Source organism: Ostrea edulis, chromosome 3 (assembly GCF_947568905.1).
Source record: "Ostrea edulis chromosome 3, xbOstEdul1.1, whole genome shotgun sequence".
Taxonomy (NCBI): domain Eukaryota; kingdom Metazoa; phylum Mollusca; class Bivalvia; order Ostreida; family Ostreidae; genus Ostrea; species Ostrea edulis.
Window position 1 is genome coordinate 7359270 of NC_079166.1, and position 27537 is coordinate 7386806.

At 34.9% G+C, this 27537-nt stretch overlaps 3 protein-coding genes and 1 long non-coding RNA gene across 4 annotated transcripts; 1 reads left to right on the top strand and 3 right to left on the bottom strand.

The window, feature by feature from the left end:
• Positions 1-1698: 1698 nt before the first annotated feature.
• Positions 1699-7951, bottom strand: LOC130053176 (perlucin-like protein). The gene is made up of 5 exons (XM_056159855.1): positions 7734-7951; positions 6181-6290; positions 5121-5214; positions 3485-3725; positions 1699-1840 (listed from the first exon to the last, which is right to left on the bottom strand). Exons 1-5 carry the CDS (start codon positions 7759-7761, stop codon positions 1807-1809), a joined length of 507 nt encoding a protein of 168 aa, XP_056015830.1. The 5' UTR covers positions 7762-7951; the 3' UTR covers positions 1699-1806.
• Positions 7952-10033: 2082 nt separating this feature from the next.
• Positions 10034-14488, bottom strand: LOC125677390 (uncharacterized). Its single transcript, XM_048915436.2, has 4 exons — positions 14203-14488; positions 12558-12742; positions 11303-11428; positions 10034-10659 (listed from the first exon to the last, which is right to left on the bottom strand). Exons 1-4 carry the CDS (start codon positions 14370-14372, stop codon positions 10103-10105), a joined length of 1038 nt encoding a protein of 345 aa, XP_048771393.2. The 5' UTR covers positions 14373-14488; the 3' UTR covers positions 10034-10102.
• A 1407-nt stretch (positions 14489-15895) lies between these two features.
• On the top strand, positions 15896-18940 carry LOC125677396 (uncharacterized). The gene is made up of 2 exons (XR_007371104.2): positions 15896-16266; positions 18544-18940. It is a non-coding gene; the product is annotated as an uncharacterized LOC125677396 (long non-coding RNA).
• Positions 18941-24862: 5922 nt separating this feature from the next.
• Positions 24863-27496, bottom strand: LOC130053177 (perlucin-like). The gene is made up of 5 exons (XM_056159856.1): positions 27420-27496; positions 26069-26193; positions 25726-25816; positions 25089-25296; positions 24863-24946 (listed from the first exon to the last, which is right to left on the bottom strand). The coding sequence occupies exons 1-5, from the start codon at positions 27442-27444 to the stop codon at positions 24907-24909; spliced, it is 489 nt and encodes a 162-aa protein (XP_056015831.1). The 5' UTR covers positions 27445-27496; the 3' UTR covers positions 24863-24906.
• Between the last annotated feature and the right edge of the window lie 41 nt (positions 27497-27537).

The following is a 27537-nucleotide window of genomic DNA, read 5'->3' on the forward strand; positions in this document are numbered from 1 at the left end:
AATGGAGAAATTCATTAAATTCCTTTATAAGTGAAATTATTTCAACTATTGCTGAAGAAACGAAAATCGTATTGTTTTGTGTTCAAGTTCGTGTATTAAATGCATCATGTTCTTGTCGTATTACATACTCGTAGTATATTTATGTAGCAATATTCCATTATCACCTGCATATGGTGTTTATGTCTCACAGCTAATTCGATACACAAGAGCTTGTTCTGCGTGTGGCCAGTTTCTAAATCGTGACAAGCTACTGACAAACAGGTTGAAGGTACAGGGGTTTAAACAATCTCGTTTAAAGTCAGCATTTCGCAAATTTTTTGGTCGTTATCATAATGTAGTTTGCCAATACCATCTATCATTGTGTCAATTGTGTGTCTGATGTGTTTCATACCGATTGGTAGACCATTCTTGGTACACTGGTTTTGACTACGGATAACTCAACTATCTATTTTGTATTGCTTATAGGAATCGTGCAGCATTTCCGAAAGATATGCGAGAGAGAGAGAAAAAAAGAGCTTCTCTAATGTAAGTTGACGTCAGTTACAGTCATTTCTATAATGAAAATCTAAAAAAAAAAAAAGAAACAATAATTTTGATTTAAAAATCATAAAAAGCATATTCAACTTCCATGACGCAAGACAGGTTTATATCGAATAAATTAAGATCGCTCCACCCTCATTTGACTCATCGATGACGACGCTTTTTTGGTGAAGCGGAGTCGTCGCTGGCAAGATACGTCCTCATTTGTTTAGGTAGAATCTTTGGTTAAACACATTGATGGTCATACACAGCGGTCTGCAGTAGCTGAATTTGGAACTCCTGTGTTTGATGATGCTGGGGTGTGCAGGATTTCAAAGTGTGTTTGTATTAATAATAGATATTAAAATACATGATATACTGTAAACCAACATTTATTTGCGGCTACTTTGGTTCGCGACGAGTAATTTTCGTGATTGAACCTTTCTCCAGCTTATGACATTCAAGGACTGGTTTGCAACGAGGAATATTCGCATCGATGAGGTTCGCGCGAATCTCGCACGCGAATAAAATTTGGTTTACAGTAATGCTAGACAAAATAATTGTTTCATTATCATTGTTTGGAATGTTTTATATGGGATGAGTGGTTGATTCGGCACTCCTGTGTGCTTGATTCGGTAAGTCGGGGAAAAGGTATTCCGTGACCTGAGAAGAGATCAGGTTAGCTTGTCGCATTGGAATTGTCGTGCGTACATTTGCCGATGGTCAATGGAATTATCATACAACGCTTTCATGTCAATTCCATTGTATTGGGACCCTCAGCAAGCACAAAGGAAAGAAAAGGGGGTCATAATATCTGGTGATATCATAATAGGTGGTCAAACTTATGGAGTGGTAGAAACTCCGATGGTGAATTGACTAAGCATTGGAAACGTTAGATAATTACGTATGACACTGAGAATTATTCCTACATGTACTACACTACGCTGTGTTTCAATTCATTTTAATTACAAGACAATTTTTAGTTGAAAGTATCTTACATATTAGTTGTGGGACCATTTTTCCACATACACATGCAACAAATGAACAAGTGCATTTAGGTCAAATATCTTATCAAATGACTGGTGTGAATACATTGATCAAATACGATGTCAAAGGTCATTATGGTGAATTCCATTGTTGTAAATTGGTAACATCAGCAGGGTAAAACAAAACTTCTTGTTTACATTATAAGCGCATGATACATTTTATTTTAGCACTTACAATATTATACAAATTAGGTGCCACGAAAATCACTCGTTCTGTAGAAGTTGTAGATTGAAATTGAAATTATCCGACCACGTCCGGACCGCCGCCAAGAGATCTGCGTAAAAGAAACAAGAACAGGAGTCAGGATTATTGAACTATTGGGAGTATTCAGTTGAAAGCCATACTACATACCTTTGAACTCTCTATTGAAATCTCGTCTAACCTGACTAAACCCCACTCTATTCCTCTCTAATATTCAAATCTCTAAATTCCATGCAAATTGTGCAACTTGACAACAAATGTGTTCGTTTCCATGTCATGATTTTCCAATGACGAAACGGCTGGACCTCACCAGAGTGTATTTCTAATTAATTTTCAAGCATTAATTAGGTATTGAATATGGCAAGCCGTTTCACTACTTATTCGAAAAATAATATATATCTTTCACTTAAAGAGCTAGTGTAAAATCATTTAAATTCGTGGTGGCCAATTTTCGTGGATAACTGAATTTTAAAGGGTTCGTGGGGACGTAATTTCGTGGATTTGTATAATTGTAAAAAAGATAACTCTGGAATGTAATTATGATTCTTTATTCGTTGAGGATGTAAATTCGTGGGTGAGGGGTACCCACGAATTCCACGAAAATTGTGCCACCACGAATTTTAATGATTCTACAGTATATATTATTTTTAGAGAGATATCTCTTTAAATACAACCTATCATTGGGTCAAATGTTGTCTGACCTGTTTCATACCGATTGTTAAGTCGATCTTGGTACACTGATATTGACTAAGGATAACTACATTTACCTGATCAAGATATAGGGCACACGGCGGGTTTGACCGGTCGACAGGGGATGCTTACTCCTCCTAGGCACCTGATCCCACTCCTGGTATATCCAGGGGTCCCTATTTGCCCAATTGTCTAATTTGTATTGTTTATAGGAGTTATGAGATTGATCACTGTTCGTTATATTCACCTTCCATCTCTCTAAATGAAAGAGGTATCTCTTTTTTCGAGAAATATCTCTTACAACTAAAAATATCTCTCATTTTCAATAGATATCTCTTTATATAAGAGATATATCTTTGATGTAGAGGAAATTCGTACAGAGATATCTCTTTAAGTGAAGAAAATTACCCTCAAATTAAAAGATATATTTCTAGGGTACAAGAGCTATATCTTTAAGTGAAATAGATATTTCTCAAAATGAGAGAGATATCTCGGTTTAGAGATATATCTAATAAAATAAAGATGTCTCTCTCATTTTAAATAGATGTCTCTTTAAGAAAATATATATCTCTTTAATTGATAAGAATATCTTGCTTTTTTAATAAATAGTAAAAGGACTTTAATGTATTTTATCAAAGTAATTTCGCAACATGTACTGAAATCCACCCAGAGTAACTTCGGTCCAACCCAGGTATATTTCCGTATACTCCTGTTCGACTTTGATAAAATATATGTGCTACTTCCTAGCAGCCAAAATGATGATTTTTTCCCCGGATATTGCATATTTCCCCAGTGATTTTCATTGTGCGCAAAGAAACAATGTGGGTCTAGCCAAAAGTCACTTGATATGGCAAATATTCTCCTCATCCAAAGACTTACAGTTTATATGCTAATGGATACAGCAGAAGTAAATGGATTCAAAATTCACAAGCATCGTGGTCTGCTATCACATGCTATACGTGACCACATTAAGCTAAGTATTGCGACATAATGGAACACAGTGCTATAAAACTAGACATGGCATTACTCGGTCTCACAGATGAAATTGTACAGTATGTGACATTCAGCGTCGTTCCAGTGGAAATGCAGATGCGATCCAAGATGAGCACAATTTTCATGTATCCCTCCATTGGGTTCGTGTGAAGTAACATACCAGTCAGTGAAGGCAAACTTTTGGTTTGTTGAAAGCCAGAACCAATTACCCTCAACCAACATGTCAGTTCCCCCTATCCAAAAACTGCCATTTCCTGACGGACCGCCTGTGTGAACTGTTATGAAATTAGAAAGAACCAGAAATGAAACTAAATATTGCAAATAGCTTTAATTCTGTTGAAACTATAGTGGGTTGATAACACAGTTCATTTACAACATATACTGATTATCATGACTGTACTGATGAGGTAAATATATACAAACAATTACACATATATATATTTATATATGTGCAAAGAACGAGTTTAAAAGAATCATAATAATCAACGATCAGTTCCTGCTAGTACTTTCGCCTTACGACTATTCGGCCATTTTGTCTTGATTTTTTTCATAGTTACATGGTAACGTTGAAAAGTAAACGTTCATTGTGACATCATAATAACGTCGGGTAGCTGTAGAACGCAAAGTCAATTGGGTAAGGTATACATTGTGATATCAATCGGTCTTCTGGTATGCTTTTCCCCCTAAAATAGCTCTTAAAGTTTATTGTTATTTCGGATTTCAAACATTTCGGTTGAGCATCACTGAAGAGACATTATTTGTTGAAAAACGCATCTGGTGCATCAAAATTTGTACCGTATAAGTTTTACATTATACATATATAAATATAGATAGGTATGTAGATAGACAGATAGATATATAGACATATACAGATATAATATGTATATCTGGATGTCTAGACTGAATATATTCTGTCTCAATGACATGAACAAACCCAATGACTTCACCGGAATGAATGTGGCCTAGCTTCACCTAGTTATTACTCGGTGTTGTTCTGTTTGTTTTACATTTTCTTTTTGCCCGCTAATTCTCGTTACAGCATCATCTTTAGCAGTCCGTTTTACATCTTTTTATCTTTTTTCATTGTGTATTCATTATTATTCAGTATCTATAGTACCCTTACCCAGTCCCCCTAATTATGTTTGTCTCGGTTTTGTTTTTTTTTTTTTTTTTTTTGTTGTTGTTGTTTTTGGTTTTTATTTGGGGGGGGGGGGGGGGGTTGCTGTATTCCAATACCAAATTTTATTGATGTACTATTCTATTCAATCTTTTTAAATTATTTTTCATCACAGTCCAACATTAGTTATTTAGCATTACACCTCCAGATACGAAATATCCATTATAAGCCGTCATTACAATGTGTGTTAGCATACCCTTTAGTTTACCGATTAATTAACTCGTTCTTTGTTTTTTACTTTATCCAGTGTAAGCCTGATTAGTTCAGGTTTGATGCTCTATTAGAACAGATTTTTCTATTGTATCATATTTCGCAATTTTTTATATGTAGACGTTTTGTTTGTTATCAGCTTTTGTAGTTTAGTTGTAGTGTTAGTTTGTTTTCCTATTTAGTTTTCTTTTCTATGTAAATATTCTATCGTCCTGAGGAAGGGACAGGTTGTCCCGAAAATTTGACAATTCATTGTTGATCGTATATTAGAGCAGTCACTAACTGTGTAGATGATTGGTGGCGTAATCTATGAGGAAATTGTTCTCCTGCTGTGATTGGATCTCCACAAGATATCCTCCAAGTTCAGTACACATTGACTGAAAAGAAAAGCAACACATTATGTCATCAGCTAGTTTTGGGTGAGAAAATAAAGTTAAAACAGTTTAAACCTGAGGTTTCTTGTATTGTTAATTCCTCTGGAAATATACATGTACATGTAATTTCAAAATTGAGGAATCATAAAACGAATACCAAAACGAATTGGCGTTGTAGTGCTTATAGATCTACAGTGTGACAATTTTGCAGTGAAACTCTACATGTTCTTATGATCCAATAGTATAAACCTGTTTTTTCGATTGTCGATTTGTATAAATTCAATATAAGCAACGCAAATCAATTTATACAGTCCATTAATACAAGCATATGCTTTCTAGTATTACAGTACAGAATGTTTTAATCGGCATCTTTGCACCTAAAATACGCAAACAAGTCATCATATCGGAATTCAGAGTTTATATGAACAGCGTAGGGGTATTGCAAGTTTCTATTATTGCATAAAATTACATTTCATTGTCTTATAATTTCAGATGGAATATCAAGTCTGTTTATGGAGGTATTAATCCATTTTTGGTCGAGAAACTAAATCTATACACAAACATTGCGGTTAAATGAGATATACCTTTTTATAAAGGCAATGTTTTGTTTGGAATAAAATATATCAACCGAATTCATTAATCCACAGCGCTCCAGTTAGTTACAGGGCTTCACTTTTCTATTATGAACTACAAAATTGAAATACATGTGTAAGGGATAAAACAATTGATAACATTTAGATAAAATAGAAATATTAAACTATGCATGTATAACTTTTTATCAAAAATCTTTCTATTGTTAAACTTACAGTGTACTCATTTACACATTTTCTAAATTGCCTCAACTGCGTATTGTGGTCCATGTCAATGGTCTTTTTATCACATTGTTTACTTTTCGTTATTGGGGGGGGGGGGGGTATCTTGACTTGCTTTCTATGACTGTTTAAATTACCAAAGCCTGTAGGGTCTTACCACAGATTCAGCCCAGCTTTCCTTCATGTGAGTGACGAACAGGTAACAGGAGGCACCAGAGTTGACCCAGGGAGTCCTACACAATCCTCCAAATGCAGCGACCACAAGGCCTTAAGTATCAAGGTGTTATGTAATGTACATTTCAAATGTGTCTCACAGATCATAAAATGTTGGTTGGTTAGTTGTTTTACCTCCAGGATTTCCCACTCATATTAAGAAGTCACCAGCTGTAACTTTAGACCTAAGCTTAGCGCTCATGGCTCTAGCAGTGGAGGATCTTTAATAATTTGACATCGCCTGTCATGGCACGGAACATTCGTTGTTTTGTTTTTAAAAGATCCGAAAGACCCGTGATTCTCACTTCTCGCCGAGAGTTTAGCGAAGGATCAATTACTACAAGTCTATGTTTACGTCTCAGGTGTGGCGCGGTCATGGTATAAGCGGCGCTCCAACTCACGACCTCGTGGTTACGAAACGAAATGTCCACTTAAGCTACTGACTAATACATACAATGTACAGCAACAGGATAGATACATGTACATGTATCAATGAATAGATGCATTATATAAACATGGCATTATTCAAATTCATACGTATCTCTAATTATTTAGGGTGATTTCCAGCACGAAATGAATTAACAATGAATAACACGCCAAAATGATGGTTGTCCAGATTTCGTTCCGTAGAATATGCAAACGACCTCTGACGGAAGTTTACCAGTTTCGTAGTTTTAAATTCTCAAATCAAATAACAATACAATTAGTATCATTTTTTCGTCAGTATCCTCATTTAACTGAAAAGTGCAATATCATATAATATTCGACTAGGTATTAGGACAGAGATAGTATTCCTGCACACATACGTGTACATGTACGTCGCGGTAGCTCATTGGTAGAGCATTTACGTCATAAATCGGAAGTTGTGAGTTTCAGCCTCGCTCGTGCCACGGCAGCGTCAAACCTAAAACGTAAACATGGGTAGTGATTGCTACTTCGCCAAACGCTCGAAAATCAGAGATGAGAATGAAGAGTCTTTTGAATATGGCCTTTAAAAAGTCCCGTGTCGGGGCAGACATTCGCAAGTTAAAAAACCCTCACTGTTACACTATCCACGTTTTAAAAAAAGAAATTAAAAGAGTAAGACAAAGATTTCCCTCTGGAGTTTATTTTATTCTCGCAATTAATTGAAATGTGATTTTAATGTGAATAAGAATAATTCGGTTATCTAATTTTGTAAGAATGTTTTTACAAAATTTATTAATTTGAGAAGTTTTAAAACTGTCTACATTGCAATATTTTTAGTGTTAGTCGTACGTTCTATTGTGAAACATGACCCAATCGCTAACGATAGGTCTATATTTGGTGTACTTTACCTGCAACTGGTGACGTCTCTATTTGAGTGAAGTATTCTCAAAGGTACGTAAAACAAACAAACGAAATCAAAACTAATGCATATGTACATGGAAAGTACATGAGTTCATACCTAACACATTATTGGTAAATATTATCCATTGCTACAAAAGCTAGAATATTTATGATAGAAAGGTTACTTACCGAAAAATACTAAAAGACGAACCACCATATCCAATGTGTGACGAAAATGATATTTCGCAAGCTTACGATTACACACGACCCTTTAATGATAAGATATTTGTGTTATACACATTCGTCTTCTCTCATGATGAGCAGGCGCGGATCTAGAAGATGTTACGGTTGATGAACCTCCCCGGTGAAAATGCCGGCAAAATATGTCTTTTTATGGCATTTAGTGATTAGCACTTGAGGGCAAAGGAGTGTCATCTTGGTTCACTTCGGATATCTCTGTGTTCCGCACCTCTTGTGTGATCACATGAAAACACCACTCTATATTCAATATGCACAATTGCAAAACCAGAATCAAAGTTGATTGACATACGTGTATTTATCCATCAATTTGAAAAGAATCAGTGCAATCTAAATCACAACGAATACACGCAGGCGTAACGGACGTTTTAACCTATATCCAGGTACTGAACTAATGAATTTTCACAACTTCAATGCGTCTAAACGTTTTGAACTTATACATGAATTTATTTGTTTAATTTAAATAATATACTTCATTGATAACACACTGAAAAACGTTGAATTTCAGCTTTAACAGTTGTCGATGATATTTAATCATCCGATATCAACGATTATCATCCCCAATACAACGCTATAGGCAACTGGTTTGATAAATTTATGATGTCCTTTTGCTAAGGTGTGCACCTCCAATTCCCTAATTATCGCTGTTCCACTTTTAAAAAGATGGACATGGCACCGATCATGTAATTGAAAATATCACATCAGAGACTTCACATAACTTAGTGCGGCACCGACTGGGTGCATGTTATGCGATATCACAGTGATTATGCCCTCAAATCCCGGAACATGAGAAAATCGATGCTGTGTGTATTTGTTTCTATTTTCAGCAAATCTTTCTGCCAAATTTGAAGTTGATGAAATATTCTGTAGAATTATCTTCAGTATATATTGATAAGCATTACAGGAATTGTTTTGATGAATATATAGTAGCGAGAGTGCACGAAGTTCAATGCCGCCTAGATTAACAATGAGATCAGTCGTGACATACAACGAATATAGATAACATTTATTGAACATGTAAAGCTTATACGGGACCAATTTTAATGCACCAGGGCACCCATTCACAAAATAGCTTACGACTAAGATCAAAATTTATGAACACTGTAATTTTCTTATTTTTCATATCTTGTAGATTTTCTCAATAAATATGTAAAGTACATCCATGGCTTATAAAACTTTAATACATACGTATGGCCTTCTGATCGGATTTGGTTATCAGACGGGATTATTTTTTCAGCTTAGTCGTAAGATGTTCTGTGAATAGGGGCGCAGATGCACATTTCGACAAATAATGTCTCTTCAGTGATGCTCAACCGAAATTTTTGAAATCCGAAATAACAGTAAACGAGTAGGCCCTAAGAGCCATGTTTCCAAAAACAAAATCATGTATACGTTTTCGTCTTCAAAGAATTACAATGCAGAGTGGTATTTAACAACGTAATCTTTTGGATGGTTGACGATTGGCACATTAATCTTGACTACAGATAACTCCGTTTGACTGATCAAGATACAGGGTTCACGGCGGGTGTGAGCGGTCGTCAGGGTATGCTTACCCCTCCACGGCACCTGATCCCATGTCTGTTGTGTTCAGGGGTCCGTCTTTGTCTGATTCCATGTCTGGTGTGTTCAGGGGTCCGTGTTTGTCTGATTCCATGTCTGGTGTGTTCAGGGGTCCGTGTTTGTCTGATCCCATGTCTGGTGTGTTCAGGGGTCCGTGTTTGTCTGATTCCATGTCTGGTGTGTTCAGGGTTCAATGTTTGTCTGATCCCATGTCTGGTGTGTTCAGGGGTCCGTGTTTGTCTGATCCCATGCCTGGTGTGTTCAGGGGTCCGTGTTTGTCTGATCCCACCTCTGGTGTGTCCAGGGGTCCGTGTTTGCCCAACTATCTATTGTGTATTATATATAGGATTTATGAGATTGATACGTGTAACTGTTCCTTATCGTCACCTTCCACTATATACAGTGTATTGCAAAATATTAATCAATAAGAAGTTCATTTGAATAGAAAAATGTGTTTTACAAAGTGTTACAATAATGTATAGTTATACGAATTTGGCTCCAGTTTTTGGCACTCTAGCTTTCCTTTTATTGTTATTTCGAATTTCCAAAATTTCGGTTTCAGCATCACTGAAGAGATATTATTTGTCGAAATGCGCATCTGGTGCATCAAAATTGGTACCGTATAAGCTTAACATATATGATCCATTATACATGTATATTGCAAAGTAATAAAGAATTGGTATATCATTTAATTAGGGAAATATATTTTACAGGTACAAATTAAAACGTAATCCATTAGTTCACTTTCTGAAAACAATTCTGTAATGGTGCGTATCTACAGATCGGCCTTTGTCCTCGATATGTACGAAGCTATATCCATTGTCTGTAAGAAATTGTTTTCTGTCTTCGATTCCCCAACTAGCCCCGTGTCCCACGGCAGGCTTTTTCGACAAACTATTCGGTAAGCAGAAAAATACGCTATACGGTAGATGATTCTGCGGAGCCTTTTGACCAATATTTTCGGACGTGTTTGATGACACATTGGGGTCAAATGCTATGATATATCCACTTGGTTTTAGAATACTATCTACTTGCGAGAGAACTTCAACAGGATTTGGTAGGTCATGCAATACCTCCATCAAAATGACAATGTCAAATTTTTCCGACCAGCGAGATTTAATGTCATCATCAAATACGGCAAAATGTATATTAGGGTGTGTAGACGAAGCCTTGCAGTACTGAATTGCATCTGCGGCAATGTCTGTGCCATATATGTCAAACTGAGGACAACAGTCGGCCAATTCCTTCCCAAGTTTTCCATAACCACAACCAAAGTCAAGAACACTTGTAGGTGACTCTGTTGATTTAAAAAGTCAAAAATGAATTTATTATTAATGAAACTTTTAGCGATAATGTTGTGTTAAACAACCTGTTTGATCTCTATAGAAGAAAAAGAAGTAGGTCCGTGAAAATCAGACTTTAAGACCTTACTACGACCTTACTTTGCCTGCTGAATTCTTCTGTTACACATATGCCAACATAGCATCGGCTCTTTAATCCACTGAGTATGAAAAATTGCATACAACTAGTTTGATTGAAGATACTATTAATATACATAACTTTACTATCACCGTTGTGAAGTACAACATGAACAGATACACATAATGAAATATGCGAAATTTGGATTTGCAATTTTATGCATATCGACAAATCAACTTAATGCGAGGATAATTAGAAAATCCTGGGTAATGAAGTAAAAGACATTCATGACATTGCAATTAAGAACCTTACCAACAGCGTGTAAAATATCCAATACTTTGGTTGTGTAGTCCTCTTTTATTTCATAGAGGAATCGACTTAACCTACTACTTTAGAATTTAAATGTTTTGAAGGGCGGATTTCGATAGTGATCGTATTTTATTCTTTACGTATATACAATCAACACATCCACATCAGCTTTACAGTAATACAAGCACACCATAAGACATACGAATACTTACTTCTGGTTTCCATTTTATACTGAGATATTACTGGTTGTATGTTATCCAGAATCCACGATTGATTAATATGGCTTAATTCACTGTACTTCCCAAGCCATTCCAGCTCCATAGTCGGATATTGATACCCTAATAACAAACAAGAAAAAAAACACCGAATCAGTAGCAGAAAACAGCATATGTAACGAACATCAAAAGAACGTCGTTTACTACATGTGTATAGAGGGGATATTTGGATTCACGTTCAGTCCGTCATTTTTTTCTGCATGCAAATAGCTGAATGCTAGACATAAGATGAATAATTAACGATGATAGTTACCGTAGAGCAAACGTAATATAAAACACAATGTTTTTAAATCTCAACGCCATAAAACAATGATGACATCACAAAGTTGTCATCAGTACAACGCAGATCATTCCTGGGTGAATATGGCAGTAAGATAGAGACAAGTCGTGGTTTACAAGAGTATATCATGTTAACTGACAACAAGGCGTATATGACAGACCGGGTATTATACATTTTCTTCAGATTATTTTACTGTGTTCATTTTAAGTCTTGCATGTCACTTTTCCAGTACTGGATCCAAATTGGTACGAACATTTATATAGAAAAAATCAGTGTTTTGCACCAAAGGTAGTGGAACCTCGGATAAGTTTAGAAAAACAACAGTTATGCAGCAGTTCATCGACGAAAAGTTCAATATTGAAAATAAGTAGTTTATCCTATGAGCACCTTCCAAAATAAATTCTCAGATCTGAAAATCTTGTCTCGTGAGGATATGGGTTAGAATAGGTCCTCAGTACCCCTTGCGTGTCGTAAGAGTCACATCATTACGAACATTCAGTCACGTCTTACAATAAGCAAGGGGTACTGGTGACCCATTCTAACCCTGATCTCCACAGACTGAATAATATATATGGTGCGTACTTTTGTTTTCATACGTGAAAGGTGAAAATAAGGAACAGTGATCAATCTCATAACTCATCTAAGGAATGCAAAATAAAGAGTTCGGCAAACACTGACCCCTGGGCATACCAGAGGTCGTATTAGGCGCTTAAGAGGAGCAAGCATCCCCTGTCGACCAGTCACACCCACCGTGAGCCCTTGATCAGGTAAACGGTGTAATCCTTAGTGAAAATAAGTGTGCCAAGAACGACCTAACAATCGATATGAAATATATCAGACAGCATTTGACCCTATGAAAGGTTGTATTGCATGATTCGGAGAGACTATCATCAACGCTGCAGTACAACTCACCTGTGTTGGTGTTTTTATTCTTCATGGCTGTCTCGAGTTTTGAGAAGCAATCTGCAAACATTGGCAAAACAGCGGAGGTATGTACGGCTTTCCGAATCCGATTTGAAGTCGGCATTCTGTATTTCCCGTTTTCATAATGTATGATGCATTTAGCAGACATGCACATAAGCCATTCTTCAACATATCTATTAATTTAAAAATAATACAGTATAAGTTGTTTGTCTTACAGATAATAAATGGCGATGTAATATATTAAGGGGGCATATTTGTCCACCTATTGTGCTTCAGAATTAAAGGAAACGGGAAAAAATACTTTTGCTGACATATTTCACGATAATGAGTTTCGAATGAAATGGTCGATTTCTTGTATTATAAAACATATTTATATACAATTATAATGTATAAGCAATTATGATTACTGTATGAATTAAGTTGCACAGTCTGTGATAGTTTTATGCATTAGATATCAATAAAATATACATAATTCTGATGAGGTATGATAAAAAGATCATCAAATGCATTTTCAGTACATTTACACGCGACGGAGAAGTGAAGATAGCGGGGAATTGACTTTGAAGAAGATACACGATAAGTACAAGTTACAATCAATGTAATGAAAGAATTATTTTGTTAAGGAGGGCATTACTCGCTACAACATTCATATATTGTATGTACAGATTTAAATGGTTTTGCTCTGTTCATAGTTTCCGGTGAAGTTGTCATACTTCCTCACTAACACTTGTTTCATTTAGCTCTAGAATTAACTGTGTGAATTGTATATATCTAACATAATTCATAAACTATACCTTAAGCCTCCGCAATATTGCAAAACCTCGTATCCTTCAATTCACCAATCAATTAAAAAGGTAGACATATTAATCGTTGCAAGAGACCATCACATAGTGTAACAGTTGTCTAATATTATCAGCCATTTCATGTAAATAATCAATATATCACACATCTACAGTTGAAGACACGCTAGATACAGAGGTTGATGGGAACTTTTATTTTACTTTTATATTCGAATACCTAAATACATGTACCAGTACGTAGTTAAAGAAATAGTTATATTGTTTACATGTTACATATATATGTCGCAAAGGCGCCCAATATTTGTATTGTAAAATAACAAATCCATGTCAAGCTGAAAATCAGCAACTATTTGTAAATGTCAAGAAAATTAGGAGAATAAATCTAGAATACAAATATACAAGTTATTAGCTTTAAAATGAATGCAATCATATGTTGTTGAGCTGCATGCACATGTATAATGTAATTTAGCGTGATTTCCAATAGTATCACTGCACAGTGTCAATTGAAGCTGTAAAATTTATTTCATTTGACAAAAATATGCGATAACCATAACCCACGATGCAGAGATGATATAATTTGCAGTCCAGCTATCTGAGGGTGACATCATAATTAAAATTTAAATTCATTGTCATCTCAGTCTTTCTTTCGGTGTTATTGTGTTGATATATTTTCCTTCTGTAGTAACATCCATGGACATCGATTACAGGTATTTGTACCTTCAAACAATGCCATGACAGACAAGAACATACAGATTCGTTTTGCGAAGTCAAAAAGAGTAAAGTAAAGTGACATATTAAAAGATCGGATATTATTACATTTAGGATATCAGTACCTTAAATTCAAATTAGCCTCCTCACTGATCTCTGCCGCTGTACAAGGTTTTGACAGGCAATCCATAGCGTCAACGATTCCGACCTTGTACCCGAGAGCCAGCACCATAGCGTGAAGCCCACTGTTCACAGTGTCCTCTATCACAAGTTCGTAGTTCGCTTCTTCTGTCATTATCAGGGATTTGATGAAACTGACGTAGTATCCCTTCTTCTCGTGTGGCAATTGCCCAAGGATTTTACTCGCGGACTGTAGGTTTTATATCAAATAAACTTGCATCTGTTTTAATTACACATCTCGGAAAGGTACGGATATCCCATAAATGACTTATAAAACAAGGAAGTAGAAATACACATACACAGTATTCTGACCCGCCGTCTCCCAGTGGGATGCATTAATTTGTCAACAGATTATTTATGCTACCGTTTCTACTGGAGATGTCCTGTTATAATGTTTATAAATTATTCTGCGATGTATATTTAATGGCTGTTATAAAATTTAGAAATTCATTTCAAAATTAAGGATTATCTCCCTCATGCATAGCTCTTATCCTTGGACGAATTTGGCTCCACTTGTTTGGCACGCTGTTTTTGGCTATATTTAGATCTAAAACTTCATAGTTATTTCGGATTTCAAACATTTCTGTTGAGCATCACTGAAGAGACATTATTTGTCGAAATGCGCATCTGGTGTATCAAAATTGGTACCGTATAAGTTTTACATAGGTATACGTTGGACTTATTGCGTTTCTTAAAGAAAATACAACCGTTCTATGATCTTTTTAAGTTTGTTTCCCTGTTTGTTTATCTCTTTGTTTTACGTCACTTCGAGAATTTTTCTCTCATACGTCACAAGCGTCACATACGTCATACGTCACAAGCTGTAGGTGAAGTACCGCGAATTTAGACCTTAGGATGCGGCTTTCAAGATCAAGTCGTCTATTGTTGTTTCCTGTCAACGTTTATTAGTTCGCATTTCCTCCACAGAGTTGACACATTTCTAAATGCGCTCCATTAAAGTTTTCAGAGTTTGTTTTTGACGATGGAGTATTTCCAGGAGATTTTCTGAATCCTTTGATAGGCGTCGAAATTTTCCGCAAAAAGCACAGCAATACATATTTGATAATTATATGTTTAGAAAACGTTTGATATTGATGTGTGTTCACAGAGAAATTTCACTATTGTACCCTGCCAAATTTTGGTGATATAGATTAGAACTTGTAATGCAGAGACAATAACATTATGACCTATTACCGTTCAATAATACAAAATGTATGCCGTAGTTCTTTTAATCCGAATGAAAATACCACTTTTATTTCATAAAGATTTCGAACTTCTTGAATACATGCTCGAAAACCATTCTCATTAATTGGTATTGTTAAACATATTGGCGTGTCATACGGGTATTTACTCAATTGATCTATTCCTACCCATATCAAGACATGTCTATGGGGCCATATCTATTATGTCAACACCTACCGTGACTCCACTTAAGGACATCTGACTTTCACTTTTAATGTTTGATGCGATACTGGGATGGTACAATCAACACTTGACCTCATGGATACGAAGCAAGCGTCCTAACAATTAAGCTTCGACGACCGGTATATCTACATTTTCATTTTCTCTCTATAATTGTACCACTATGTTGATTTTCATGAAAAGGTATCAAATATATGTGTATCGAATAGCCGTGTTTCGAGTTACTCCGGAACACAGTGTTTATTCTGTGTTTAGTCACGCCGCGTCAAAAATGTTCCACAGGGTTACTTCCGGTTTATCGTTGTTTACCTTTGTTTACCAACAGTCGACACTTCGTGTATTAGGCCTAGGCTTAATTTTGTCGATCATCATGAAATTGAAATACACATTTAATAGTTTGGGGTGTATGCGGTACATATTTGTTTATGAGCGTTTGATAAGCTACTATTGATCTACGAAATACAACGAAAGACTTCGTCAAGAACAGAAGAAGACGATGTCGTGTAACTCGCACAAGGCCCAGCTGTCTAGTAACCGGAGGGGTAAAGGAAAAGAACGTATTAGACTCACTGAAACCTGTCAAACAGGTCAAATGAAAATTATGACGACATTATATATATATATGATTAAACAAAACACAATGTGCACTGCTTCATAAAGCAGGCATTAGGTCCAGTACAGTCTAGCCTCTAGGGCCTATGTTAAATAGAATTTACGTTACCAAATCAGGGCCAAAATGGGCATAAACATGTAACATATATAACCAGGTCCATTCCAAAGACTATTTCTACCTACGTAGCTATTAATAGCTACCTAGGTATTTAAAGCTACTTAAAGTAGCTACTTTTACATGTTTTTAAAGATATAAATAAATAATAATTAAGGCACATCTTTTAAACAGGTCAGTCGTTTTATGTATCATGTTGTGCATGTGCATGACAAAATTCGGAGTGTAAATTTAAATACTTTACGAGGGTGGAAAATGTAGAGGAAATTGCATGAAAAATCGACTCAAAAACTTTTAATGTAAGAGTGCATGAATGTTAACTGTAAAATTGATAAAGATTTGTAAAACATTCTAGACTTCTTATCATGTATCTTTGATCCTAAGTTCCTAGAGAATGGAAGTGGGTGCAGTTATTGATGCAAATTTGAAAGTAATCATTTTTTGTCCAATATTTTTGTGGTATTCATTGTCAGTATCAGTGAATCAAGAAATTTGGTACACACCATGTTGCGCCGTTCCTGCGTTTGGCCACGAAATGCAAGTAAAGGAAAATGTAGGTAAAAAATAGCTACCTGGAGTAGGTTTAAATACCTAGGTAGCTATAAGTAGCTACATAGGTAGAAATAGTCTTTGGACTGGACCTGATAATTATTGATATAAAATATAGATAATGACAATACACAGTGAAAAGTAATAGATTAGCTATAATATTATAGGTATTTGAAATGGCTTTATTATTTAAAGCTAGTTTAGATTGAATTAGACTGAGTTTCTGAGTGCAGTGGTATATCCATATGTGAGTGAGGATAAAATTATCTACTTGGGTATAGTCAATGTGCTGTCTAATTTGAAAATAATTATTTATCAACTAATACTTGTGTTACAAATTAAGTCTTTGGAGTTTGACTTCTAATGATATACTCATGTAATTGGAAGAATTTTTAGCATGACTATTTATTGTTGTAGTCATTTTATTGACTTTTCACAATCCAGTAAGTATTTGTGATTACTGCTCATATTTATATCACTGAACAAAATATATATCTGATCATGATTAAGGTAATATTATTCCTTTCAGCAACATAATTTCAATTATGTGCTCATAGACTGGTCCAGCACAATCTCTAGTATAATTAGCAATATAAATATGTTAATCAAGCTATATAGCTTTTTAAAGCTAATTGAAATTGCTTGATATAACTATTTCAAATCTTCTATCAAATATATTTTTAAAGCATAAAAATTGAATTTCTAAGTGAAAATATTTCATCCTTGTACTTGAAACAACACACTGTAAACAAAATGTACCTTAGGAAGAATTTTGGTTCAAAATTGTCAAATGTTTAGGATTATTAAGTTGTTACAGATTCCACATTGTAATGTCATCATATACTTATCAAAGCTTCGACACACACAAGGTAGTGGACAGTTATCAATACAAAAGAAATTCTCTTTTCATGAAAATTCTTAAAATGACATATGATCTATATCTAGAATAGTGTTTTGGTTAGTTCAAAGTACATGTATATTGTTATGTGTCATTGCACTTAAGAAATTTAATCGAAACTAGCTTAATGAAGCTGTTTGAAATAGCTTTATAAAACTATATAGCTAAATATAGAGATTGTGCTGGGCCTGATAGATATAGCAATACAGAGGAAATCCATCATATGCATCAAAAGTTTGAAAAAGGTGAATTGACTTAAATATAAATTTATGAACAAAATTGGAAAAAAAAGAAGAAATTAGGAAGAATATTTTGTGTTCATTTAAAACATGTTGGGTAGATTTTGAAGTTGTTTAACTCGGCTTTATACATGATGTCAGATCTCTGAATGCAAGCAAGCTCTCATATGACTACAATGTAATGGGGAAATCAGATATATGTACAATAAATATGGTAAGCTTTATTGATGAAAATCATGAAAACTCATACATTCACAGTTTTAATATGAATTACTTCATGTATTTCCAAATAAGTTAAAAAAATATACATGTATGTACAGTGAACAGTATTTTTAACAAATACATGAATTATAATTTCAGCATTTTTTTTTTTTTTTTTTTTTTTACATCTTTGCTTCTCAAATTGACAAAAGTCTTTTATCAATATTGTGGCATCCCTCCTCTTTTTCAGGTATATGGGAACAGGATCATTTTCCATGTCTTTCACTTGAGGTCTTCAGTTTCATCATTAATCATCTGAATGTCGGTATGCCAAACTCTCATGATGTCATGCCATTACTGGATATTCCTTAACACTGGTTTATTTAAGCCACACTACCTATAACATTGCCAAAATATTAGACTGAAAATTTTCAAATACACAAGATTTGAAGCAGCAAAAGAAAAGAATTACATATGTATAACACACAAAAAAGAAGAAATTAATTCTCACCTGGCTGATATGAACTTTTTACTCCTTTTTAGCTTCCTTTCACTGCATACCAGCCAATAACTAGCAGTCATTATATGCAGATCAGCCATTGTTATCAACCTGTGTATATATATGTTGAATAAAATATGAATGAAAATTGTTGTTCTTTGTTATTCGTTTTAATAAATATATATACTCAATAGTATATTTCCTTACACAGTACTGAATCAAAGGGGTAGGAGAGCAAATATATAATATATAACCTGGCTCATGTTCAGCTGGTTCCATTCTTGTATACAAGTGGTTTGAGTGGAAATGTACATTTCTGATATACATGCAAAGTACCTTGATTGCACAGGCAATATGCATCACTTGTGTTCGAATTTACTATTAAAGAGTACTCTTTAATAGTAAATTCGACCCCAAGCGATGCATATTGCCTGTGCTTGATTGGTATTAAAAGTTGGAGAAAAGATCAATGTTCTTTGATATAATTCAAAATTTTTCAGTGAATGAACCATCGGTATGGAGCTTGAATAAATGATCATGCAAATTCTAGTATAGATCCGTAGGGATATATCATCTGGTGTTCTCATATATTATTTAATTGGCAGATATATATATATATATATATATATATATATATATATATATATATATATATATATATATATATACCCCCCCTCACTCCCTTGTAAAATTGCTTCGTAATGTTTATGAGCCTGAACCATAAGTTCATAATTGAAATTCTCTATTTAATGTCACATGAACACCGTTGTAAAATACATACACTGCTCAGATGTGGATGAGGGTACAAGTATACCTATTCTTAAGATTGACAAGATTTTGCACAGTCTATATTATATTTTTAAGAGTCAGTACAAACCTCTTGGTTTTCCTAAAAGTTAATATAAGCAAACTGGCTAGAACAATGATGTTTCTTTGTTGGTTCAGCTTTCACGGAATGTAATAATCGCACTCAGTTTCGGCTGCTCGTGGTTTTCTACACAAATGACGCCATCGTTTCCTCTGCATGAACGCTTTTTCCGGGTTTGGGAAAAGGTAAACTTTGACATCTTCCCAAGTAAATACATATCCCTTGCTATCCTTTATCTGATTTGCGACAGTTTGTGCCGCAAAATCTATATTTTGTCAAAAACAATTTTGTTACCAGTGTAAACAAAATTAACCGGAAGTACCCCTGTGGAACATTTTGCTCATATCACGTGACCGGCGTGGCTAAATACGAAAAATCCCGGGTGTTCCGGAGGAACTCGAAACACGGCTATTTGTTTTTTATTTTAATTTCTTTACTAATTTTACGTTTTTAAGTCAAATTAAAATTTTGTTTTAGATTATCCATTCTATGCATTGGTTAATTTTTTTTTCAACATTTATATACACCGTACATGTACTGAACAACCAGGCTTGGTATGGGGACACATAACCTTTATATACACCGTACATGTACTGTACAACCAGGCTTGGTATGGGGACAAACAACCTTTATATACACCGTACATGTACTGTACAACCAGGCTTGGTATGGGGACAAACAACCTTTATATACACCGTACGTGTACTATACAACCAGGCTTGGTATGGGGACACATAACCTTGACAACTCTAGAGACGGAACCATGTTTTTTTCTGGAGAAAATATAATATTGAACGTTACGCATTTAAAGGACACTATATTCAATGAAAATAAAACTTCATGTAATAAAAAAGACAACACTGGTGTCTTCATCAAAATTAGACATTGTGTTCCGTAGATGAATAGGTGCGTTATTAGGAGTTAGTTTTCGTTGAGTTGAGTTCAGTTATAAGGATTATTTTCACCTTTTAACAAGTTATCCGATACCACTACTTCTGCAACAGTTTATTAAAAAATAGCAAACGGCGTACCAAGCGTAACCAGTCCCAAACCGAGTTACGTCGGATAACCCGATAAAAGTGAAACCAATCCTTAAATCTATATATACTACGATATGATAATCAGATGCATAAGCTCCATTTTTTTGTCCTTTAATACTGGTAAATCAAGAGATATTTGTCGTTTGCTTTTGATATAATAACCAGTGTGCCTTACTGTAATTTTCATATTTGAACTTGTTTTCTATCTATTACAAATAATTCATTAATTGGCAAAAATGACAAAACAATTCGTAATTTTAAAACGAGATAACTTGAATTTTATTATGAGAGGAGTGAATCACGATCGGAAGAAACCACACAAATCAAACCCATGTTCGTTATCTTTGCCTTTCATATTCACTTTATAATGGATTCGGAGTAGGACATACAAATTAATTTCAGCCCCCGTTTTCCTTATATCAGTTTTTAAATCGAGGTAAGCTACTGACAAACAAGTTGATGGTACAGGGATTTCAACAGTCTCGATTGAAGTCAGCATTTCGCAAATTCTATGGTCGTTATAACGATCTAGTTCGTCAATACAACCTCGCATTGGGTCAAATGCTGTCTGACGTGTTTCATGCCGATTGTTAAGCCGTTCTTGGCACACTGATTTGACTGCGAATAACTCCGTTTACCTGATCAGGATATGGGGCTCACGGCGGGTGTGACCGGTCAACAGGGGATGCTTACTCCTCCTAGGCACCTGATCCCACCTCTGGTGTGTCCAGGGGTCCGTGTTTGCCCAACTATCTATTTTGTATTGCTTGTAGGAGTTATGAGATTGATCACTGTTCGTTATCTTCACCTTGCATCTTGGTCATTGCCAGTTTGCAGTATGGGAGTCCTTTATATCTCGGTCACTACCAGTTTGCAGTATGGGAGTCCTTTTCCCTATCTGTACTCAAAACCGTAACACATTTTTTGGCTTTTTGATACATGCCTTTTTCACTCTTTATCCACCCCCTCTCTAAATTTTAAGGGAATGCGGGTACAAACCCTGTTGTCCCTGAGGTCCAATACTCCTATCTCTAATGAAATTGCAGATACGTGGAGTTCAATTAGAGAAAGGTATTGATACTTTGTTAGTTGTGCAAAACAAATTCAAAGTTTAATCCAATACGCAACTTCAGAGATATCAGCTCTTTTGTGATAGAGGTACGTTCAGTGTTCTGTTGAACGCTTGGGTGGGTACACGGTGTATACATATACTATAGACTAGCTATGTTAATACGAATAAAAGTAATGAAAGTGTAAATTCTGTTTATATCAGCTGTTGGTATACATTAAATTGACCATATCAAGAATAATATTTGATTGAATTAGGCCATTAAATTAAATATAAAATTATTTTTTATTTCCTCTTCTGCGCGAGTGATATTTTAATAAAAGAAAATGGTGATTATCGATTTTTGTTTGAGCTATTTTATTATCAAATGCTAATAAACTTACTAATATTGTGTGTCCCTGCAGTTTGGGTGGTTGCATGATGTCTGATAATCAGCGTTTAGGCAATATATCATTGCAGCAATAAGCATTTGTACCCATCGCGTGTGGACGACAGTATGTTTCGCGTCTCACTGTGCGTAAGAGTTCCACAAAGGGAAAGAACTATTGGGCAACTCGGAAATTGCGTATTACATGGATTTATAAATCTATCAAACCTATCTTTAATTTTCCACTATTTGAACTCATCTGTAATTGAATTGGACATATATAATTTACTTGATGCAATTTGATGTTTAATGAATTTGAGATTACATAATTAAAATTACATGTATCTTTAAATGAACTGAATTCATTTTTAATTACTTTTAATTATCTCCAATTATCTAAATATGAGTTTAAGTCATAAAAACAATGATCAAATATTACAAAATATAGAATATTTCTAAATTCGAAATTCTCAAATGTTTGACACACTAAATCAAATTACGAAAATGTTGAATTCCATTTAAAATGGGTCTATTTCAATGAAGATTTGGTATATTTCTAATCTAACTAGATCAATTCATATCTACTCGTATTTACCTATCTTTAATTCGTTTAGTGACATGTTCAATAATTAGAAGAGAGGCTTAATATCAAAGAATACCTTAATGAAATTTCACTACTGTTTCACTTACAATGTATAGGAGGCCCTCTTATACGGAGTCATCACATTTATGCAGTATTCATTCCAAAACTGTTACTTTCGTATAAAACAACAATTACAACAAACAACAAACACCCATAATAATTTTCAATCAAGCCTTCAAAACTTCCAAATCCATTACATTGTTTCTACCTGTGTATGCACGGGTTTATGTGTTGTATTATGTGAAATTGTGCAGTCCATCCGATGTGGGAAAGTCGGTAACCGAAACCGTACTCTATGAAAAACATTGTCTTCTAACCAGGTATCTACCGTAAGTGCCACATAACCAATGAAATCGGCCGTTAAGTGCCACATAACCAATGAAATCGCCCGTTAGGTGCCACATAACCAATGAAATCGCCCGTTAAGTGCCACATAACCAATGAAATCGCTCACAAAGTGCCACATAACCAATGAAATCGCCCGCCTAGTGTACAGTGATACATGTAGGAGGAGAAGCAGTTAATGATGACTACGATATCCAAATACAGCACTGTGTCGAAAACATGACATTTTCATTTATTAGATATATGTTTGCTAGTTTTGCAAAATACTGACTTTAAACGAGCCTGTTGAAACCCCTGAACCATTAACTTGTTTATCAGTAGCCTGTATCGATTTAAAAACTCTATGGTTTGCCCAACTAACTATTTTGTATTGCTTATTATTTGTCGAAATGCGCATCTGGTGCATCAAAATTGGTACCGTATAAGTTTTACATTATAGGAGTTATGAGATTGATCATTCTTCGTTATCTTCGCCTTTCATATGTTGAGTAATATGTCATCTAGCCCCAAGACCATACACTGAGAATAGACTTAAGTCAACATTTTGATTACTTATATCTTAAGATTTATCTAGGAGTTATGAGATTGATCACTTGCATTTAACCATCGAGTTTGTATCTCTGCTGGTGGACAGTCTGTCCCCGAGGATACTTGTCGCTCGATATATGTTCCTTCATGAATATATAGGAGTTATGAGATTGATCACTGTTCGTTATCTTCACCTTGCATCTAGCACAGATGTTTAAAAAACAGGTTTATAAAAAAAGAAATCAAATGCAAACATACACTAAAAATTTTAGATGTTAATGAAAATTCTTTCAAACGTTAGCTGGATTTGAGATTTAGACTTAAGATTATTATCAGTTTATGGTCTTGAGGCCTGAACTTTGATGAGCAGATCGATGAATGCTCTATTCATAAAAGAAGGAAAGAAATCCGATACCTTGATTAACCGTTATCTTTAGTCATTGAAATAAACCATGTATGTGTAGTTTCCTATTTACAGAAGATATCCATATAAAACACATAAAAACACATAATATCACACGTGCAATTACATCGTTATAACGACTATAGAATTACGAAATGCTGGCTTTAAACGAGCCTGTTGAAACTCCTGTACCATCAACTTATTTCTCAATAGCCTGCTTCGATTTCACAACTGATCATACGAAGACGAAACTCATGCGTATTGAATCAGTTGAGAAACACCATATATATTTGAAGTTGACGATGGAGAAGCTGAAATCATCCCGTTTGTTATGAAGTTGAGTTGTTAGTTTCCCGTTAATATATATTTCTAATAAAATATCTTAGTATAAAGCAGAAGGGAACGACTCTGTGGTGTCTTTTATTTCGAGTTCACATGGATATATCTAATCGAAATATGAATGACAATTATTATTCTTAATTAATAGAGGTTTTGGTATAATATTTGCTTCATTATTCTTTTCTTCTAAGAGGAAACAAAATCCACCTATGGCCATTAGAATCCCTGATATATTTGGAGATTATATGGAATGTTGCTAAAAACGTAACGATATTTTTATTTTGATTCAAACGAATTCTCCTCAGATCCATATTGGACTCACCTGAGACTATTGCTGTTCTACGACGGGTGAATCTTTGACATTTGGGACTTTATAGATTTATCTGTAGAATATTGTGTCACTTTGCTCACAAGTGAGATTTATTTCCGTAGGACTGACCATTACATTGAAAAAAGATTTGAAGATGATGATGGTAATAGAGAACATGTCATTTAATTCTTTAGTAAAATCATCAACCGACTAATCCTCCTCCACCCATAGCTAGTTCAATCCTGTCAAATAAATACATAAACAAATTATATCATTTTAAAAATTACTTTCAGGGTATATATGCATATTCATATGATCCAATATTCACTCCATTTTTTATATGAAAAATATCTAGTGTATAATTAATTTCATAAAAGACCTTACTCTTTTTCACAGATAAAGCCATATTTCCGATCACAATAATCATCGTTCCAGTGGTGGTTTAAATTCCCCGCTAACGTCAGGCAAGCTGCACCTGCACCATTGGCTGGTTCTCCAGGGGACCACCCTAAGAATGTCAATGGGCGCTGATTGCCAACCCATATCCAATTGCCATCTGAGAATGCATCCGTGGCGCCTAACCAGTATGTATCTGTTAATTAAACGTTTGTACTACAATTAAACGATCCCGTTGACTCGTGTTATAAATACGTTTATTACTGGTTGTAATTGTCTAGTGGAAAAAGGCGCTTTCTTTACAACAGGAGGGGCCTATGTTCCATCACTAACGGTGGAATAAAAATTAAGACAATCAAAATGGGTAGCACCTATTCCATCGCCAAGTAAATGACACGAGTCATCAGATGTCATTAAAGTTATATCTTTAAAAGAACCAAGGTCCTATGATACAGTAAGTATTTTGACGATGATGAACCCTCACTGCTCCAGCCTTGAGCACCATTATGATTTATCAGTTAATATTGTGTCATTTCGACTGAATTTGGTGACTTATAATTATGAGTAGGATCAACATGAAATATTCTTGAGTGGGACATACAACAAACACATTCATATTTCCTACCGTGATTTGTTCCTATGTGGTTTCGTAAGAAGTCATTTTCATCCTTTGTATCAACCTCCACCAGGAAAGAACTGAACCTCTCGCAGAATGCCTGTGTTGAACATGCAACTCTTTTAAATGCAATACCTAATTAAGGAATATATAATGGAAATAGTGTAAAAACGTGTGTTTGTGGTACGGCATGCGCCCCATTCATGACCAAGTCAATTCTGGCAATACTTTGACAACTGCTACATGAATATGGGAAATAGACGGCGGAAAAGTTGAAGTTTTGAGAAAGAGAGGTCAAATTGCCAATAATGTACAATTTCAACCACAATTCCGATATGAGCTAATTGCTTACCCCTGCTTCGATCCAGTCGGTTTTGATATCTTTAACAAATCCATAACACGAGCGCCCATGTAAGTACCATGAGTCAGGACATGGATTAAATGATGCCCCATGAACTGTTGCAGTGGCTGAAAGGACTAAAAAAGAATTCATGTCCTGAAGAGTGCAGACGTCTAAATTCCGGAATAATAACCTGACACAGAACTGCGAGTATTACACCTACAGTGTGTGTGTTATTTGGAAAACAAAATAAAAAGTTATTTCTAAATGTAATTGTGAAGATATAGAAAAGCTCGAAATGAAATATTGATTTACTATGCCACATGGGAAGCTTTGACCAATAGTTAACCGTAAATATAATTTGATATACTAATGCTCAAGAAATAAACTTCATTTTTCAAATATATCAGGGCATGAACTATGATGCTTCATGCCGGCGTACTCCATGAAAATTATGTTGGCGTGAAGCATTGCAGTTCATTCGCTTTTGCATGTTCAAAAGTAAAATTTGTTTCTTACATTTACATTTTACTTTCATTTTTATCAGCATGTCCAGCCGTGGAAATAGACAAATTGTTTTAGCTATATTTATAAGCGTTTTGTTTATAGGTACAGTGTATTAATAAAAAATGATTATCATTACAGTTTGTATTGAAAATGTGAGCATAAACAAGTGAAGATAAGGCAAATTGATCAATTTCATAAATCCTTAATTACATAGGGTCTATCTTTTATATTAAAAATGAAATCACAATATTTTGCAAGATGAACTCCAAAAAGCAGATGTATATTATTTATTATCAGTTATCTATAGCTGCAGCGCTTTGAAATTGAAGTGCTTTTGACGTTTTAGTCCTTTATAAAATGTTTGTCTGGAGGACAATATATTAAACCGGTACCTCGCTGATTCGTGGCTACACACAAGCATAAGAGATACGAAGTCAATAGGGTACCAGTTTAGGAAAATGTGAACAGGGAATTATTTTGCAATTAGTATTGTATCATATGTTTTTGTAAATATTCTGAAAAACTTTTTGTGATTTTCTTGTTATGATCTTTAATTTCACCACCTTTTTGGAACATGCAAAATTTTACCAATGTCTTAGACCCTAGGCCTTTAAAAGATACAAAATTAACACGGACACAACTGAGTATGTATTAGGTGCCCAGGAGAAGCAAGCTTACATGTATCATATCATATTAACAAGGATACCACAATATGATTTGTATGAGGTACGCGTGCTCTTTTGTCGTCGGTAAAACAGTAAGGACACACACGGACCAATGTCGACCTCCAATAATTGTCTGTTGAACTTTATATCATATTTGCTTTCCTTAGAGCACCGTTGTAAAACATTCTTACCGAATAACGAAGTTACAATATCCATGGTGTTGAAAACTTGTGGTTGAATTCGCCTACTACTCAGCGATAGTACAACAGCCTTATCGTTCTAATTTTGACCTGAATTCACTGTTGTACG